The 18,988-nt window shown below is 41.8% G+C and overlaps 1 protein-coding gene across 1 annotated transcript in view; it reads right to left on the reverse strand.

Annotated features, from left to right (window-relative positions):
• Nucleotides 1–835: 835 nt before the first annotated feature.
• Nucleotides 836–18,988, reverse strand: part of LOC121325163 (coiled-coil domain-containing protein 102A-like) — a 33,288-nt gene continuing 15,135 nt past the window's right edge. The window contains exons 4-9 of the mRNA XM_041267481.1: nucleotides 18,412–18,520; nucleotides 17,216–17,332; nucleotides 15,756–15,965; nucleotides 8,402–8,572; nucleotides 8,037–8,140; nucleotides 836–3,397 (exon numbers count right to left, since the gene is read on the reverse strand). Coding sequence (XP_041123415.1) covers nucleotides 3,268–3,397; nucleotides 8,037–8,140; nucleotides 8,402–8,572; nucleotides 15,756–15,965; nucleotides 17,216–17,332; nucleotides 18,412–18,520 — 841 coding nt within the window. The 3' untranslated portion in view covers nucleotides 836–3,267. The remainder of the gene's footprint in view (nucleotides 3,398–8,036; nucleotides 8,141–8,401; nucleotides 8,573–15,755; nucleotides 15,966–17,215; nucleotides 17,333–18,411; nucleotides 18,521–18,988) is intronic.

Genomic DNA, 18,988 nt, shown 5'->3' on the forward strand with positions numbered 1-18,988 from the left:
TACATGAAACTGACTCCTCGTGTTGACTCTCAGTGGAGAATTATTGCTACCGTGGGTATATCATGTTGAAAACACAACATTGTTACATTGCCCCAGATTGAAAGCTTTTCACCTTTATTCAAAAATGATTTTTTTGTTTTGTTTCAGGGATTGGTACAAAAAAAAGAGACACACATTTATTTATTTATTTATGTATTTATTTTTTTAAACATTATGTTAAAACAGTAAAAAATATATAGTTACTTTAAGATACAAAACATACATATAATACAGGGTTAGTCATGTTTAGTATCGTGTTTGTATGTGTTTTAAAATAGAGCAACCAGTTCCAAGCTACAGAAAATCAACTGGTACAGATAGAAAAGTAATCAAAGCCCTGGGTTTTCATTCTTTTTCCATCGGTGTAGAGTTTACCTCCCAGCCAAAAAAAAAAACAATGTTATAAAAACTAAACGAGAAGTACTTGTTTTTTCTTTTTGCAAATGCAATCAGCACACAGTGTGGGTTTGTAGTGCTTGACCACCCCCAGGAAGCACAAGAAACAAACGAGATGCAACTGAAGCGACAGCAGGACAGATCGCAGAATCTTTGGTTGAAGACACAGTACGTAAAAAGTATAAAAACAGAACTTCGTGACCTAGCACCCTTTCCTGATAATATCTTATACATCAGCTCTTAATATGATACAGTTACAACACTGGGCTGAAACAGATATACAACAACAATAAATAAACAGGAGCTTATCTGAAAATGCAGTTCACTGCTAGAATTAGAATTAGATTACTGTATTACAATTAACACTAATTATAATAACAACAACACTAATTATAGGATGCTAGTTAGTGTTAAGCCATAACAAACTTACTGGAATAATGGGCTGGGGTGACGTAGCTCTCCTGAGGGCTCTAATGTCGTCCGAGAGATTGTGTTACTAATTGTAACACACCTTTCCAAGCCAGCCATTGTGGTCTACAGTACTAACTGTTCACAAAGCAAGTACACAGAGTAAGGCTTCAGAAAGGAAAGAACTGCTGTAATACTGCTAAAGACTGCCAGCAGCAATACTCCAGTCGTGTTTGCAGATTTTGTTGTGACAGAATCGCACGCAAGCGAGATAGAGCAGTCTCCATAACTGCTTTAACTGGTTAAAGAAAAGGGCTTGTAACCAGGTGGTCCCCTGTTCAAATCCCGGCTCATTCACCGACTCGCTTAACCTCCTAGAGCTCGGTCTTTCAGGTGAGACGTTGCTGTAAGTGACTTTGCAGCTGATGCATAGTTCACACACCCTAGTCTCTGTAAGTCGCCTTGGATAAAGGTGTCTGATAAAGAAACTAATAATATACATATATAAAAATTTTGTTATTGTATCCATCCCTCAACAGCAGGAAAAAAAAAAATCTTAAAATAAAAGTAAAACTTAAATCATTTCATCATTTCATAGCTATTCCATATTGAAATACTCAGAATGGGTTTATATGCAAGTCTGCTGTTGCCTCCACATCAGATCAGCTGCGAGATGAAAGCCAGCACAATGATCTTTCATTTTACTGCAGTCCAGCAATATTGCATTTACCCACACCCTCAATAAGACCAGAGTGCAATCTAAAATGAGATTTAAACCCAGATCCTCTGGGGCACATTTACAGAGTAACAGTACATGGATTTATACTGTACATGATCATGACCAAACCCAGGGTGCAGCAATACAAATGCATTATTTTAATGGCAATTCAATTACTTTAATTCTAGATTATAATTCTATTTTTCTACATCTGAAGAATTACAAAGGGTCCAATTTATCCCCTAGGTATGCTGTGCATATGTCAAGCAACATGTACCTTGTATGAAGAAATCACTTCAAGTGGCTGATGATGTGTGCTTCCAATATACTGGGGAATGACTGACTGAGATTGACAAGTGGAAGTGTTTCCCTGCAGCACGACATCACCTTCTCCCTGCTCCCATAAACAGTGGAGGAGCTCCGACATTAACCCACTATGGATCACTGTCTAATGCACAATCAGATAATGAACAAAGGTCATGTGAAGACATTTACATCATTAGTCGAAACTAATCTCCCCTCGTAATTGTTGGGTAATTTTATGAAATGAACATCTGTTAAACTGAGAGTCAGTATCAGAATAAAGTGTAGCATGGTGATGGTGTCTGCCAGAAGTTGATCTTAATTCAGATACATTCAGCAACAATCGTGTAAGCTATATCTGTGATCTGATTGGAGGTTGCCATCTGAGGTCAACCTCCAGGGAGAGCTGCAAGCAGTTTTGACCAGATGTCAGCAGCAGCAATTTTTTTTTTTTCGATCAGAACACATTTGCCGGTGACTATACTGTTGTTGATGATGACACAGTACACCACCATCAAATAAGGGTTGGATTTAGAAATTAGCCAACCCATCTATAAATAACACTCAAGTATTTTAAATTAAATTAAAAACGTACATATCCATTTCTCTCGCTCAAGAGTCACATTCCCTACAAGGCCTGACTTATCTAGTTTCCATGGTAACAGCTGTTGCTTGTGGGGGCGGTCAATGATGACCTCACATCCCTGTAATCAGATATTAATGTCCTCATTTCCAATAAGTGGACCAGGTAACCCTGTGTTCAAACATTTGGAAGCGAGCAGCTTGCAATTTCACTGCACTGATATTGTATAAACAGAATCAGCAAACACTGTTTTTTTCTGAAAGATGAGCTCTATTATTGCTGCAACTTCAAAGATCTGTCACTGTAGACTTGACCTGCAGATGTAAAGAAACACTCTCAAAGGGGAATAAGGAGGTCAGTGTCTATCCCTTCAAAATATACAACCTCAATTACAATGAACCAAGCGAAGAGGTGCATACACCACCGTAGAGCTATGCACAAACTGGATCCAAGTATTTACACAGGTAAACAGAAAATGCAGTAACATTCATTAAAAGTTCAATAACGTTCACTGTAACTGTGACAATGGCTTGGTCCCCTGACAGCGTTTTTAAATATACTTGACGTCTTATTGCTTTTGAATGTGCCTTCTCCTGACACCCATCGTTCCAATTCAGCACAAACATAATTTTCAAAGTTAAATCATGTGCCATCCTCTCTCAGACCTCCACAATACCTGCACTATAAGCGGATCCACCAGTTTGTCAGCCATTGATGAGAGTAACAGCGCTCGTAGAAGGTCAACTGGCCCGTGTGTGTGTGCTTGTGCGTGTGTGTGTGTGTTTTTGAGGTCGCTGACGCCTCACGGAGAGTCTGTCCACTAGGGAATCTGGATCTGCAGCTCCTCTTCCTCCTCGTCAGGATCGCTGGCCATCTCATTTGGGTCCTCAGTGCTGAACCTGCCGCTCCGAATCTTATCAAACAGAGATGGGTTTTGTTGCCGACGCAGCCTGGGTGGAAAACCATTCATATTTAATTTTTTTTAGATCAGGTTCAATACATTATACATCTAGGCAAAGCAGTGGCAGGCAGTTACTGATCTTTTTAAACTGATATTTACAACTGTTATCATCACAGACAAGCTCTTTGAAGATGCTAGCGACCAAGACAGAGGGGTAAGTGAAGATGCTGTGCACTAGGTGCACCCTTGGTTCCCTGTCCCAGTGAGAGCAGCAGAAAGTATCTGAGCACTTCATACAATCTTGTTTGTAAAGATTACCTGCAGCAGAATACACAGTTATGAAGCCACCTGCCAAATAAAAAGCCAATTAGGTCACCTTCGATCAGATCATCTCCAAAATCTGATCAGTGCACCTTCATGTGGTGATTCGATCAATACAAATCAGAAGAGATTTGTTTAGCCATTTTACTGCAATTGTGGCATCAAGAAAAAAAAAAAAACCCTCCAAGGTGCTTTAAAGGCAGGAGTTCAAAGAAAAGGATTCCATGCCAACATGCCAACCACTAGATGCAGACATGCGTAGCATTTTAATACATATTAAAAAGGGATTTAATGTTATTAGCTCATGATCTTTATTTGGGACTGTAATATAGGGTTACATCATCACACTTACTCATACACGAAGAGAAGGGCAATTTAAATGACAGCGCAGTCAGCCTTTCAACGGTCTTATGAACCAAAGTGCAGCAGTGCTGCTCTAACTCTTTATTTGATTAGATCTAGTCTAATTTATTTAACACAGAACATAATCCATTCTCCGTGGACACCGGAGAACAAAGTGTAAAATTCGATCGCACAAGACGCCCAATCTCAGCAGACCTGTCAGTTTTACACAACATAACTGTATATGACTGATGTAAAACTTAATAGAAAGTCAATAAAAAAATGAAATAAACTCTGTCATTATTGCATCGGTAGAGATTATCCAAACCCCCCCCCCCCCAAATTAACTCTGTAAATACCCGTCTGTGTGGCATGCTGCTGTTCCACTAATGAAGACTTCTAATGTATCTGAAAATCCTTCCTTAAACAATCTGACTACCACCCAGCTCTTAAGATCACTTTCAGATGGTTCCTTATGAGGCTGATACACAGGTTTGACTAGTTTCAGGTCTAGTTTTTTGGAAACACCGTCTCATTGCGATATAGGCAGGAGGACTTGCTTTTAAGAGTTGTGTTAAGAGTGTCTATTCTCTGTGATACACAGAGAAGGCAACACATTTTAGAAGCTCATCCTATAAATAAGCACATGCACACATAACCAATGCATGCACATTAAAACACATACGTATATTTAAGTAAACTTGAAAAAGAAACAGATGACCACACACATACTTTTTCAGCAGACTTTTTTGTTAGCCAAGCTGCAATCAAAAGAACAGTTGCAGATAAGACTATGAAATAAATGGTTTGCTTTTTTGTGAGAATCAAGAGTTACTCTCCAGGCGAAGGTAGCTGCATCCGGCCCATTAGAAATCCACCACAGTAACAAGAAGAAGATGATCCCTTCGCTCTCTGTGGGCGCTGGGAAACATTGACGAGAATTGTGAGCATTTTAATGGTGCTAAATTACATATAATGGTGTTTTGACCACTCATCGGCTCGCTAAAAGCTTTTAGATTGAGCCGAGACACTTAGCTGCATCATACTAAAGTGAGCGGCCATTAATCTCCTCCACAGGCCAGCAGCGAAATACAAAAAAAAAAGTTTCTGAAGAGCTTATTCAATCTGGGATTGGAAAGCAAGTACAACAAGTGGTTGCTTCTTCAGACCAAGAAAGAGATTCTCCATTTGAATGGTAACCAGCAGTACCTGCACTTCAGCACTGCTGAAGGAGGTGAAGGGAAGGCATTCCCTTTCAAGGACAGCACCTGAACTTGGCTTCAAATCAAGGGTCTCCTTTCCTCAGCTCGAGAAGCCAGGCTGCACTGCCACGGTGCTCAGACAAGACCAGAAGCACACATGAGGGCAATACTTGCCTCCCTTCACTTTGGCATGGAACATGGAACAGCCTGCCCCAGTAAGGAAAACATTCAACTAACTTGTAACAGCCCTGGATAAATGTGATCTGCACTCACATACTGAACAGTTACCTGCTATAACGCTGTAGTCAGGACCACAATTGAAGTAGCTATGCAATGATATGACCTTGAAGAGAATCCCAGTGTTAGCGACATCACATTATGGGGCAAATGGGAGTCGTGGCCATTCAGCATTGTAACTATACCCAAGGTATACAGGGCCTCCATATAACATGACAGTGCTGTATTTTAGTTGAACTGGAAACTTCCTGACTAAAAAAAGTGCTTGCGCGGGTTTTTGCTAATCTGCTGATCTTGTACCCACATAGCGTGCTCTTCGTATGAAAGAAAATGATTCATCTAAAAGCGTTTTCCTGGCACACATGGGTATTTCCATGGCACACCCTAAACAACTGAAGCACATGTGAATTGTGATGGAAAGAAAGTCTGTAAAGAATTGTATTTAATTTGAAACATTCACACTTTATAAAAAGAAAATGTCACAGTCAGAAAGATTTACACAGAAAAAACTAAAAACGACCCCAAGTATCTGCAATGGGGTACAAATTAAAATCACGGCAAAAACTATTTTGTGTTTGAGTCGTGATATAAAACAGTCATGTTGTTCTGTACAGATGCAACTCACTAAAACTAATGACCCTTAACTGATCAATAAAATGCGATTGGACCTTGATTGGGTGGAGTGATCCCTGTCTTTTACTGCTGTGGATTTAAAGCAAAAAAAAAAAAAAAGAAACGCAGAGAAGTGCTATTCCAGTCCCAGTGCCCAGCCTGCATATCTCTTATTGATTTAGACATTAACCTTACAGTAAATGCTGGAAGATCACAAAATGCAGAGCAATTTATTGAGGCTTTTAAAAAAAACTAAAACAATACAACAAAGTACTATCCCATGTGCCTCCTAAAGATGTAGACCTGGCGCCTTCCTTCAGGATCACACACACACACACACACACACACAATACTCAAAGTGAACATCGATTGCAACCAAAGAAGATGACAGTCAAGTTATCTTAAAAAAAAAAAAGTCTTCAATTGCCGCTACCTCTACAATTTTACTAAGTGGGTAGGAAAAATAGGCTGATCTGTATGACACAGAAGACTGCTTGGCAGAACACTAATTTAAGAAAAAAAAAACTATTCATTAAAAGGAGAATAAAAAGATTTGCTTACTCAAAGATCTGTTTCAGACAAGCCTGCTCCAGTTGTACTCCCTATTGGATAGTTCCCTTTTAATAAGCTGTGTTTAAAAGAAGAGGCACTTTGATGAGAATTGTTTATCTGGTTTTCTGTAAATATGTCATCACAACCCCCACCTGGTATTTTCATGCATTCCGCTGCAGCGATCATTCAGTCATTATAATATTTGTTTTGGGTGTACGAGTTAATTGCCTCTCTTGCTCTGCAGTAAAATAAATCCCTTGAAGTGTGTAGTTCAGAATTAGGTATCTCATCCATTAGCTAACATAGTGCTTCATTGCTTTCATTGGCTTTTTGATCATGTTTCTACCAACTGAATATCTTTAAAACACTTTTTTTTTTTTTTTTTTATCATCCTATGTGCTTAGAATACATTTTAGTAACATTGCTGATTAACGACTTTACTGAAAAGTGCTGCCGCCTGACAAAAGCAGCCTATGAAAATGAGATGTTACATCTCAGTGAGCACAATCCCCTGTGAACACTTTAACAAATAAATATATACCAGAATAATCAACCGTTAGTCACTAGACCACCTCTCTCGGCTCGGCTTCACCTGCTTCAACCCCTCACAGTGCAGTAAATTAAGGCAACTCATCTGTTTGGGATCCTAGCATCAAGGGCTGCATATTCAGAGAGTTCATTAGCATTTCGTGGTTAGCTGTCTGCCTGTCCGATTGGCTGACTACTTAAAGAAGGCTGACAGACAGAGGCAGTATGACAGTGACTATGCTGGTACATGGAGGACAAGGAGGAGAAAGGATGGAAGGAGGTTCCTCCAACAAACCCAGTGAGGGGAAGCCAGCACAGGAGGAAAGAAAGGGTCAGAAGCACAATACATGACCCAAAACACATCCATCCATCCATCCATTATCAATAACCGCTTAATCCTTTACTGGGTTGCGGTGAGCCAGAGCCTAACCCGGTATACACAGGGCGCAAGGCAGGACTACACCCTGGATGGGACCCCAGTCCATCACACATACACGAGGGCAATTTAGAGTGACCAATCAATCTCTGGACTGTGGGAGGAAAGCGGAGTACTCAGAGAAAACCCACGTGAACACAGGGAGAACAAGCAAACTCCACACAGACAGACCCCAGATTAGAACCCAGGACCCTGGCGCTGTGAGGCAGCAGCACTAACCACTACGCCACCATGCCACCCAACCCAAATTACAGCACAATTCAAAGAATGAAAGAAATGGGTTTGGTTTTGATAAAAGTGGTGATCTTAAAACAGATACAAGGTTGACAGCCACTTACTATACCATCGATCACAACAGAAAAATAAAAGTGATGATAATGCAATACGTTTAACAAGTGTGGAAGGCAGGCTGCCTGTGCATTCATCTGCAGTCTGATTGAGGCGATGTCTGGATTTACCTGGATTGCAGGTGTTCAAGCTGCACCTGGGTGTTCTCCGACTGCTCGGTCTGCTCATCCAGGGACCTCTGGAGCTTCCTGGTTTGGTTATGAGCATCGTCAAGCTGAAAACAGACAAAACAGCAGCATGTAAATGTTAATGTAATACAGAGCGTGGGGTGGGGGTGGGGGTGGGGGGGGGGGGGTCCCTGAACCAGCACTCTTACTTTTAGGCTATTCTGGAAGAAAGCGATCCCTCCGATAGGCAGCTATATTTTCCCATTACACGGCCCCACACTAGATGCATATATAGGTGCTCAGCATCTTAATGCCAGCACCACATTCCAGCTCTCCAGCGCAGTCTCCACTGCCCCTCCACGGCTCACCTCGTCCTCTGCCTGGGCCAGTTCCTTCTTGAGCTCCTCAACACGCAGTCGCAGTTTCTTCACCTCCCCCTCGTGCTGCTCCACTCTCCTATTGGCGTGAACCAGCTCCGCCATCTTCTCCTGGTATTGCTTTTTCAACTTGGAGTGGACGTGCCGCATGTCTGACAGCTCCTGCAGGGAGCAATCACACAGACCCCTTTTAAAACTAACTCTTAGCCACCATCCACGTGTTATAGAAGGCAGCTTTTCCACTTTAATTCAAAGACTTTGCATGTATGTCGCCAGCATGCACACACACAGCCAGGCTTGCACAGAGCAACAGTGGGCATGGTCAGGTTGGTTTTGTTAGCGGAGTTGGTGGAGCTCCCAATGATTACAGATCTACACAGCTTAGATAAAGAAGGCTTTCCAACAATGTGACCAGTGATATCAAGAGATCAGTCTATTACACCACTATAACCCAGCTGGGGTGGGTCCGAAAAAAGTGCCAGGGCACTCTATTGTCATGTGACACTCAGTACAGAAGAATGCTTTCCATTCACAAGAGGATGCACCACAGAATTTGATTGACAACCTTTTACACTAATCAGGTGTGTCAGGGAATTGTAAAAGATTCTGCCTAGCACGGTACAATTTGATAGCTGCCACTTCTGCTGACATACACTTACGATAGCAACAGAATAACAGACACTTAACTGTACGAGTTAATAATTGATGGTCTGGTTAACTTGTTCAGTCAGTTTACTTCTGGAAGAAGGCAGCGTTATACATAATGAATGAAAAGTGGGAACTGAACCAGAAAATGGACGAGGGCAGCCTGGTTGCCGTCCAGACGTGGCTCCGTATTTAAAGGAATACAGGTTCAGGATTTCTCCTAAATGACTCGGAGGAGGCCAACCCGGGTCGTCACGGGTGGCTGGGAGGGAGGGAGAGAGAGCAGGTCATTAATAATGTGTGGAAGAATCTGGGATGAGCAGAGCATCTAAAAATCACCTCCAGGGTAACTTACATCTATTACTGATAAAGAGCAGCCTATCAAGGGAGATTGGGAGTGCTGCCAGAATCAAAGACAAAGACAATCCAATTATCCCTTCCTGCAATACAGCAGTACTAAAGAGAAAGGTGGGAATCCATTGAGATGCCTTTCAAAATGTCCATATATGTTAACTTGTTCGCATACAGCACCACGGATAAAAGCGTCCTGTTAAACCGTTTGTCTGAATGTCAGTTTAGTACTGCTACATATATTAACTGACAGTATTATAACTGTTAACATACCTAACCACTGTCCAGTTGCATCATCACTCTTTATTACTTGTCTCTGTGTGGTTGTGTGATTTGATGTCTTTAAATCAAAGTTTGATTTCGGCTCTTATCCGTCTCGTGTTGTCTGGTAAAGAAGAGCTCTCTTTAGGTTAAAGAATAGAAAGTTTTTTTTTTTTTGTTTTTTTTTTAAAGCACGGCAGTGTAACTCCCATTTTTACTGAAAATATAAATATAAAAAACAAACATTATAACTGGGAAACAAAAACAAAATCTAGATGTATAGGTTTTGTGACCATCTCAGAAATATTCTCCACTGTACGAAGCTGGGTATGTTAAACGGTTACATTATCATTGTGTATGTGAGGCTGGATCATGACAGACCTCACATGACAGCTGAGGCTTGCTTCCATACAGCTTTGACAGGCTGTAGTTTGTTTGTCTTCAGATCTACACAAACGTACTGGTAATACTACTGCTGTATCTATGCACCACCTGATCAAATTCAACATTGTGTAAACTGCCAATGATAAGAAGAATCCCTGGAGCCTCGTTCTGAGGTTCAGAGGGGCTGGAAGCAGCACGAGACAGAACACCTCCGGGCTAGTCCCTGACAAGACAGGCACTGCCAGATCGCAACAGCGCTGCTCTCTCACTGACACAAGCTCTTTGCTCTTTGATGTGTATATCGAGACCACCACTGCTACTGCAGATTCGATACGACATGAAACACCTTGGAACGTGGAACGTGGAACATGGAACGAAACAAAGGGGGGGGGGGTGGAGTTAGGGAGTCCCCCCTCACTTGAATATACATATACATATATATATATATATATATATATATATATATATATATATATATATATATATGGAAAAAGGGTAGAATGACAGACTTTTGACAACACAGTACATTTCCACCCTTTAAAAACAAAGAAAAAAAAATAGAAAGCTGCCCAGATTGTACATTCTGAAAGTGCTCCATAAAATAAGTGCTATTTTATTCTGACAATCAGAACCAACATTAGGCTATTTGTTTTCTGTGTATGAAATAAATAAGCATTAGAGATTTGTTTTTGTAAATAAATGCAATTTGCAGGAGAAAGAAGAAAAAATTGGCAAGAAAAATAAAAAATTCAGCCTAGTCACCTTATCCTGGTTAATTGCTTGTCAATAAACATGCAACAGATGCATAGAGGGTCCCCAGCAGCACCTGCTAATGAAGCAGAGAGACAGAGAGACAGATCACAGGGGAGCCCTGCGGATCAGGGAGCCAGAGAGCTGGAGCGGTGCCTGGTACTGCGAAGCAGAAATGTGGGTCAGGGAGGGAATCTCCGAGAAACAGACGGCACACAGACGGGATGCCTGACTACCAGTGAGACTGTCAGCTACAACACAGTGCCTTTAGCCCACTGAAGCATAATGCCTCACTTCTCTACTGCCAGAGGTTTCAGACTTAGGGGTGTGCCAGCGTGTATGTGTGCGCACACACACTCGATTTTCCTTGTAATAAAGAAGACGGTGATGGGACGGCACTACATGTGCTCTTCACTGTCACGCAAGGCTTGCTGTTAAATGTTTCCCCATGACCAGTTCCCGATTCCTAACCGTTCCCACTGAATGTAATACATTTCTCTGAAACAAAGAGGCAGGGATTCTCAAGAGGACCACTGCCAGCCCCCACTGCACGGAGAACTAATACTCAAACACACCTGCACTGGGAGACAAACGAGAGACACGAGACACCTCACTCCAGCAGAGAAAGGAGAATTGCCTGCAGTCATGCCCCCCCCCCCCAATCTGTCTTTGTTTCCGATGGCAAACTGTACAGATCTGCAATTGTGACCTGCACACAAGACTGATAAAAGCACAAGGATTGTTCAAGAAAGTTTTCTTTCTCTCTCTCTCTCTCTCTCTCTCTCTCTCTCTCTCTCTCTCTCTCTCTCTCTCTCTCTCTCTCTCTCTCTCTCTCTCTCTCTCTCTCTCTCTCTCTCTCTCTCTCTCTCATAAAAAACTATTAAAAAAAAGATGTTTCAAAACTAAAACAAAACTGAAAACGGAAAAATAAACATGAAAAGGAAATATTCTGAATAGTATTAATATCGCTTCATGAAAATGCTATATATAAAAATTACAACCAATCTTCAATGACTTCCTGCTATGTGGCACTGTTGCCCAAAGCATATGGATGAATGTGTTTTCACTGTCAAAAAAAAAAAGAACTGGAATTTTAAGTGATTAATACTAAACCCTAAAAAAGCCTCTTAAAATGTAAACATACTGAAACTGACTTCTTTTTTTCTAAAACTGAAATAATAATAATCTTACTACATAAATAAAAACTGAAACAGAACTGAAATGCTGAAATTGAAAAAAAAAAAAAAAAGACACTGCTGTCATGTTTAAGGTTAGAAAGGTAAACCTTGCATTAGCCAATCTGGATCTCAGGATAATTAACCAGCAGATTAGTACAGCATGTCAAACGAAACGGAGTAAATCAACACACTCACTCTATAAAAAACGTTTACTAAAATGAATGATCCCATGAATTTCAACACTGAGCTCGACACAATGGGACAAACTGCTTCCCTGATGAAGTCTTTTATAACAGGAGTACAGACCACACAAGCTATTCCAATTTCACCCTTCTCTGCTCCCTCGCTCTATCCTGGTGACCCCGAATACATTTGCTACTAAAGCACAAAAGGATGACAGGACATTTGTTCTTTATTTTGCATGGTACATTATTCATTTTTTTTCATCTCCCCCACCTCTTTACTCTCTCTCTCTCTCTAATTGGTCCATTATGTTCTGTTGAAGCATCTGTGACATCATCCTTTCTTCTCCGAACCACATTATTATTTTTTGTTACAAATCCATAAACTGAAAGGGTCTGCTGATTCAACACACAATGAAATAGAAAGGCTTGTACACACATCAAAAAACAAATGTGCCCTGCAGGGGTAGTGATTGACTTATTAAAACCCAAATGCACTGGAAAAGGGGACTCGGCCACGAAGGGGAACAGAACATGCATGTTTCAAGCGGCACTCAAACTGTGGTTTAATGAAGATTTTCTGTTGGTGTACCCTGTAGGGCACCTCTTTACATTGCAGTGCACCCGTTTACAAAAGCCCTTGTTTAATCCATGCACAATGCTCTAGGGCCCAGTATAGGGCATGAACTACATTAATGTCAGAGCATGTCCACTGACAATGATCAGCAAATAAACAAAGCCCTCTCATGAACCCATGAAAGACATTCTATACGTGGGTAGAAGCAATATGACATCACTTATGCTGGTGATGAGATGCCAGGTTGTACAGACAGAAGCTTGAAAAACACAAGGAAAACTAAGAAAGAAAAACTAAAATACTCAATGATACAATATTAAAACAATCAGCATTTAATGCATGGATTGAAAAATAAAAGCAAGAATATCTGTCACAATGGGAATTACCAGAATAAAAGACTGCCTTCAGCTTTAGGGAATTTCCAGAAAAAAAAACAGGCAACAGAATTGGCTGCTTTTACTCATTATGGACTGTAATCCATCTCTATTTTAGCATTATTTTACAATAAATCATTAAAAGAGCATTGTTGTTGTCTTTTTCAAATAGAAAACATAAGCTTCCCTCGGCTCACTAGGGAGAACGGCCCAGTTGGAAGCGCTGTGAGACACTCATCAGCGAATCACAATGAAAATCGAGTGATCTGAATTATAAAGCTGAGTTTAATGGAATGGAAACAGCCCAGGAACTGACAGCTTTTTAGATCAACATAAAAAGACAAGCAATTAGTACAGGGATAGGCTTTAAAACTTGTATCAAGAAGTCTCTTTTTTATTTGTATTTATTTATATTTTTACATGGCACATAGCCTTTAAGCATGCCTCTTACAAATAAAACACAAATGAAGTCACCATAGCTACTGATCGGTAGCTGACCTGATGAGTTCTGTATAATACATTAGCTCAGTCTAAATACCCTCATTGCCAAGCTGTACAGCACAAATCCCTTCAGTACTCCACTTCTGAATGTATTTTCACTGACTGTGTAACCAAACCTTGCTGGCTCTTTGTACCACAATGTTCATTTACTGGATGTTACAGAAATGTACCAGAATAAATACCACATGGGAATAATCTGCCATTACAACCCAACATAATACTGTTTTAATATGGAACGAGCACGATCACAGGCATCCGACTATCAAACTGTAAACTTGTACAGTCTCTGTATTTGTGCTGTGATGTGAAACTAATTACAGCACTTAAATCAAGTACAGTGGTTCAACAATGTATATTTAATTTACTGTACAGTAATTCATAGCTAGCGTAGAACAACTGAAAACAATCTATAGTTGGTGTATTAAATGTGCAGGCGCTGGAGCGTGACTGTACGGACACTGTTGTAAATCTGTTTAGCAATGTGTGGCGAGTGCACATTTCAAGGTCAAACTGCTAGGGAACATTTCCAGCGACTCCAAGCTGGTTAACCCTTTCCCATCTGGAATCAGCCATTTCTGATGCATCCCGACGAGGTTAAAGTGTTAACACTTCTGCAGACAGCTGTCACATGGTCTTCCCAGCACATACTGTACTGTATCTATGTCAAAACATCTGGGACTTCACCAAGTTTTTGCTTTAGATTTATTGGCACCATTCCTTACTGAAAGCCCACTATTTTTAACTTGAAATTTACTGGAGCAAAATCCCATCAGCTGGATCAAGTTATTTGCACAGCTTGCTCTTTTTCCTAACTTGGCACTTTTTATAATAACATCCTATATTTGGAGGGTCACATCTGCCCTTACATAGTATGTATGCTTTCATATCCACATGTTGCGTTTTCTGCAGAAAAACTCCTTATCTACTTTGGCACTACTGTATACAGTACATTCATCTCATCTACCTATATATCTCTATAGGGTTACCCATATATTCTACTGTGTTTCTTCCACATTGCTTTACAGGGGTTCTATACACGACATCGATCTCCCGTACCTTCACAGCGTATTTTATATTTTTACATCCTCACACCCTTTGGTGTCAGTCAATCTCACTTTATTTGACCCCAGTCTCTACATTGTCTGTCCAAATCAATAGGTTGGTCTTCACCTCCATAACTCAATCTACATACCCATCTCAATGGCTGCTCTGCAGTACATCAATCTCTGTACCTCACCATCTCAATTACCTTGCTCCACCTGACAAGTCTTTTTTTATTTGCCCTATAGTATAAGAAGAGGGGAGTGTGGAGTCGGAAGCCTGACTCTCCCCACACCCACACGACTCTCCCAACACTGGGTACACTCCAAAGTCCTGCCGCACCCCGAGGGCTGTTCTGTGGCAAGTGGAGGGATGGAAATTTATGACCTGTCCCATAAAATGCTTTAAGCCAACTCTATAAATTGTCAGTTTCTAAAGCAGCTGAGCCCTTAATGGCCCTCATAAACCCCGGCAGTAAGCGATTTTTATCTCCGAATAGATTTCTTTAATACTTTCTTATAAATGCAGACCTGGCCTCATATTATATATAGTGAAGACAGACAGAATGACAGAGAATTCTACACTGGACCTGGATGTGAACCAATTCACTCTCCCCACCAAGAATATTTACACAATATTTAGTATATATTCCTACCCTTTCTGCTGTCCTGTTAGATCTACTAGATCTGCTGTCCCCCCTAATCTTGTCCCCCCATGTGGTGAATGTAGGTCTGTGTCTGTCCCTCTGTGTCCTCACCTCCCTTGCACCCCCTTCACCCCCATGTAGTGGCTGCAGGTCTGAGTGTCTGCTCCGCGGTGTCCTCACCTCCCTTGCACCCCCTTCACCCCCATGTAGTGACTGCAGGTCTGAGTGTCTGCTCCACGGTGTCCTCACCTCCCTTGCACCCCCTTCACCCCCATGTAGTGACTGCAGGTCTGACTGTCTGCTCCACGTGTCCTCACCTCCCCTGAACCCCCTTCACCCCCATGTAGTAACTGCAGGTCTGAGTGTCTGCTCCGCGGTATCCTCACCTCCCCTGCACCCCCTTCACCCCCAGGTAGTGACTGCAGGTCTGAATGTTTGCTCTGCGGTATCATCACCTTGCTCCTTTCGAAGAGCTCGCTCTGGATGCTCTTGAGGTCGGTGTCGAGGGCGCTGGCCGCCTGCCTGCGTTTGTGCGCCAGCTGCTCCTCCAGGTCCTCGATCTGCGTGCGCAGCTTCTTGTTGTCGCGCTCCAGCGTCAACTTCTCCGTCTCCAGGCGCTCCCGACGCCCCCACTCCGCCGCGTTCTCCGCCTGCAGCCTCTCCATCTGAGAGAGAGGGCCACCCCATACATTACACATGGAACAGCTTTCCATAGGAATTAACACAATGCCACCACTCAGCACGGATCGAACTATTTTATACTAGACTTTTTATACTATTTTATACTAGATCTTAATCTTGTAACAAAAAGGATAGAAATCTCTGGGATTGGGTTTCGGACTGACATTGGTTTACCAAGATCGGAGCGCTTATACAACTGGGTTTCCTGCGTAGATTTAAAAAAAAATTATTAATTGACTTGATCAGGTCCATATGAATGAACTGACACTAGATGAAATGACTAGACGAATCCCATAGGGACCGAATTCAATTAACCTTTTTGCAGTGGAGATGGTGGGGAAATCATGCAATAAAACAGAAAATGTGGAGCATACTTTATTTGGATTCCATTTAATAAGAGTAATTGATTAAACCTTTATGAAATCCAAAATTAATACTGCTCCACATTTGTTACCTTTATAATACAATTACTTTATGTTCCTTCCTTATTTTCCCCCACAAATGCTTTCCATCACCCCAGATCTATCTATTTATCTATGAATGGGCTTGACATGGAATAACCGAGATCAAATCCAGATGCAGAGACGATGCTGGACAGAATGACCTTAATGATGTCAGCTCCAGCCTTGATGACCTTCTTCCAGTGCAGCAGGAGAAGCTCCCTGCCTGTGCCAGATGCAGTGAGGCAATGGGTCTGTGTGACAGTGCCTGCACCCTTGCCCCCAGCTGGCTGTGGTACGAGCAGCAGCCTGGAGCCCTGAGGCCAGCAGAGCCAGAGCCAGAACCAGAGCCAGAATCGCCCCCTCAGCTCACTGCCGGGGTTCAACACGGCTGCCTTTTTCCAGGCGGTTTGTGTAAAAGGATTGAAGGTTGTAATCCTCCCTGAGCTCACAGCAGCTTATCAAGCCACACACAAAGAGATAGGCAGCCGAGCGTGACAGCACAGGGCGGGGGGGGTAAAGGGTTAAACATCATTGCTCATCCATGGCTGACACCAAGCTTTTATCATTTCATTTACAAACTCTTATTTCACCCCACGGAGACAGGACAGCTGCAGCTGATGGTGTGTGGCCTTGCACAATAAATGCAATAACTGCAAAGCAGTATTACCCAAGGTTTTATTACAATCTTAAATTTGCCACAGTGTACTGTATAGCTAACATGCTCAGGATGTGTCTACATGGTTTTTAGATTAATACAGTGAGGGTTTATTAGTCAGCGCTCTCGTCCTCACCTCCCCTCGCAGCTCAGCCAGCTTCTTGTCCATGCTGGAGCGGGAGCCCAACTCATCCTCCAGGACCTCCGACATGCGGCCCAGCTCGTCCTGGTGCACCTCCTTCAGCAGGTTCAGCTGGGCATGGGGGCAGAAAGAGAGCGATCAACATGCTGGGGGGCTGAAGCCCCAGGGTTGCTCATTTCTGATAAACTCCTGGAAGGGTATGTTTCTAGTACTGAACTACACTAATCTACATTGTTCACACAGTCTTGGTGTGGAAGGTAAATGCAAAAAGATCTGAAGATTGACAACATTTATTCTGTCTGTACTGTGTTGGTCCTTAATGGGTTTTGCGTACTGGTCTTCTCTTGTGGCAGCATTAGTTTCCCTTTCTTTGTTTGTTAATCCTCCCTAATTTCATTTTAATGAGTCTGTCTTTCTCTGCTGTGAATCCAGCCTGGAATTAGGGAGCCCTCTACTGGCCACATCGTTAAAACAAATTGACACAATGCTGAACAAATAATACTGGAATTAGGCTTAAGAAAATGGGTGGACTTTGTACAATGGGATGGACTATGATTTGATATTTATCTAGTTAATAAGAGTCTCCAGGGTTGTAAATGAATATTGTATTCAAATACAAATCCAGTATGTATCTTGAACATACATGGGAATCAATAATCCTTTTCTCATTTGAATATTTTAATAACGTAAATATTTTTAATTAATTGAGAACATTACAAGGATCAAACTGATTCTCAGAAACTTCTATTAAACATAAAAAACGTTTTTCTATTTTTTAAAAAAAATAAATTTAAATGAGCTTTAAAATGATCTGCAGTGTTCCATATATGGGGGGACATCAGTACACAGGATACAATGTACCGGAATTCTGACATATATATGCAACAGCGACTTCTTATGCATAATTTGAAACCCACCATTTCCAATGACCTTTGTAACGGATTATTTTGAATCTAAAGACAAATATGCAGAGCTCACATGCCAAACTCACCCGGGTTGATAAATACTTATGGACCTACAGTATGCACACTAAAACCACACACCCATTTTCAACGCAATATGGTTACATGCGAGATGCATTAATGGTTTTGGAACAGATTCCTCAGGATAGGGATTTTGAACCGGATTAGATGCATACCAGAGAGACTCGTGCACCCCTCCTCTGTGGTAGCACATCATGAACCCCTCACCTGTTTGAGGGTCTCCTGCCTGGTCTTGTTGAGCTCCTCGTATTTGAGTTTCCACTGGCTGAGCTCGGCCTCCAGCTTCTCGATGCTCTTACTGAGAGACAGCTTGTCCCTGAGGAGGAGAAACACGCGAGTCACCAGAGGGGCTGGGGAGCCCCGAGGGGAATGAAACAACAACACCCTTAGGGGCCAATGACAAGCACACTCTGCAAACAACAGCTTGGTTGTATTCTGTGCTCTGCATCGGTACACTGAAGAACACAGCAGCCGAAACGCTTGTTCACTTGACTAGGGCTTTTTGAAGTTACAGATAGTAGCTATTAGTACACAATGCTATAGAAATATATAATGTATTTTAAAATGCTGACATCTTTAGAGGCCATTGCACAGATTTATCTCTGCCCAGAGAACTCTTGTGGCCAGCTTCATGATTTATGAGCTCTCAATACACGTCAACAAACTTAAACGAGTTCTGAAATAGAATTTCCAGATTCACACAAAGTTGTTTTAGAACACATTGGGAAAGATTTACCACTCCCCCCACCCCCCCACCCCCCCGAGACTGCGTCACCTACAAACT

The sequence above is a fragment of the Polyodon spathula genome, chromosome 13 (assembly GCF_017654505.1).
Source record: "Polyodon spathula isolate WHYD16114869_AA chromosome 13, ASM1765450v1, whole genome shotgun sequence".
In the NCBI taxonomy this organism is placed as follows: domain Eukaryota; kingdom Metazoa; phylum Chordata; class Actinopteri; order Acipenseriformes; family Polyodontidae; genus Polyodon; species Polyodon spathula.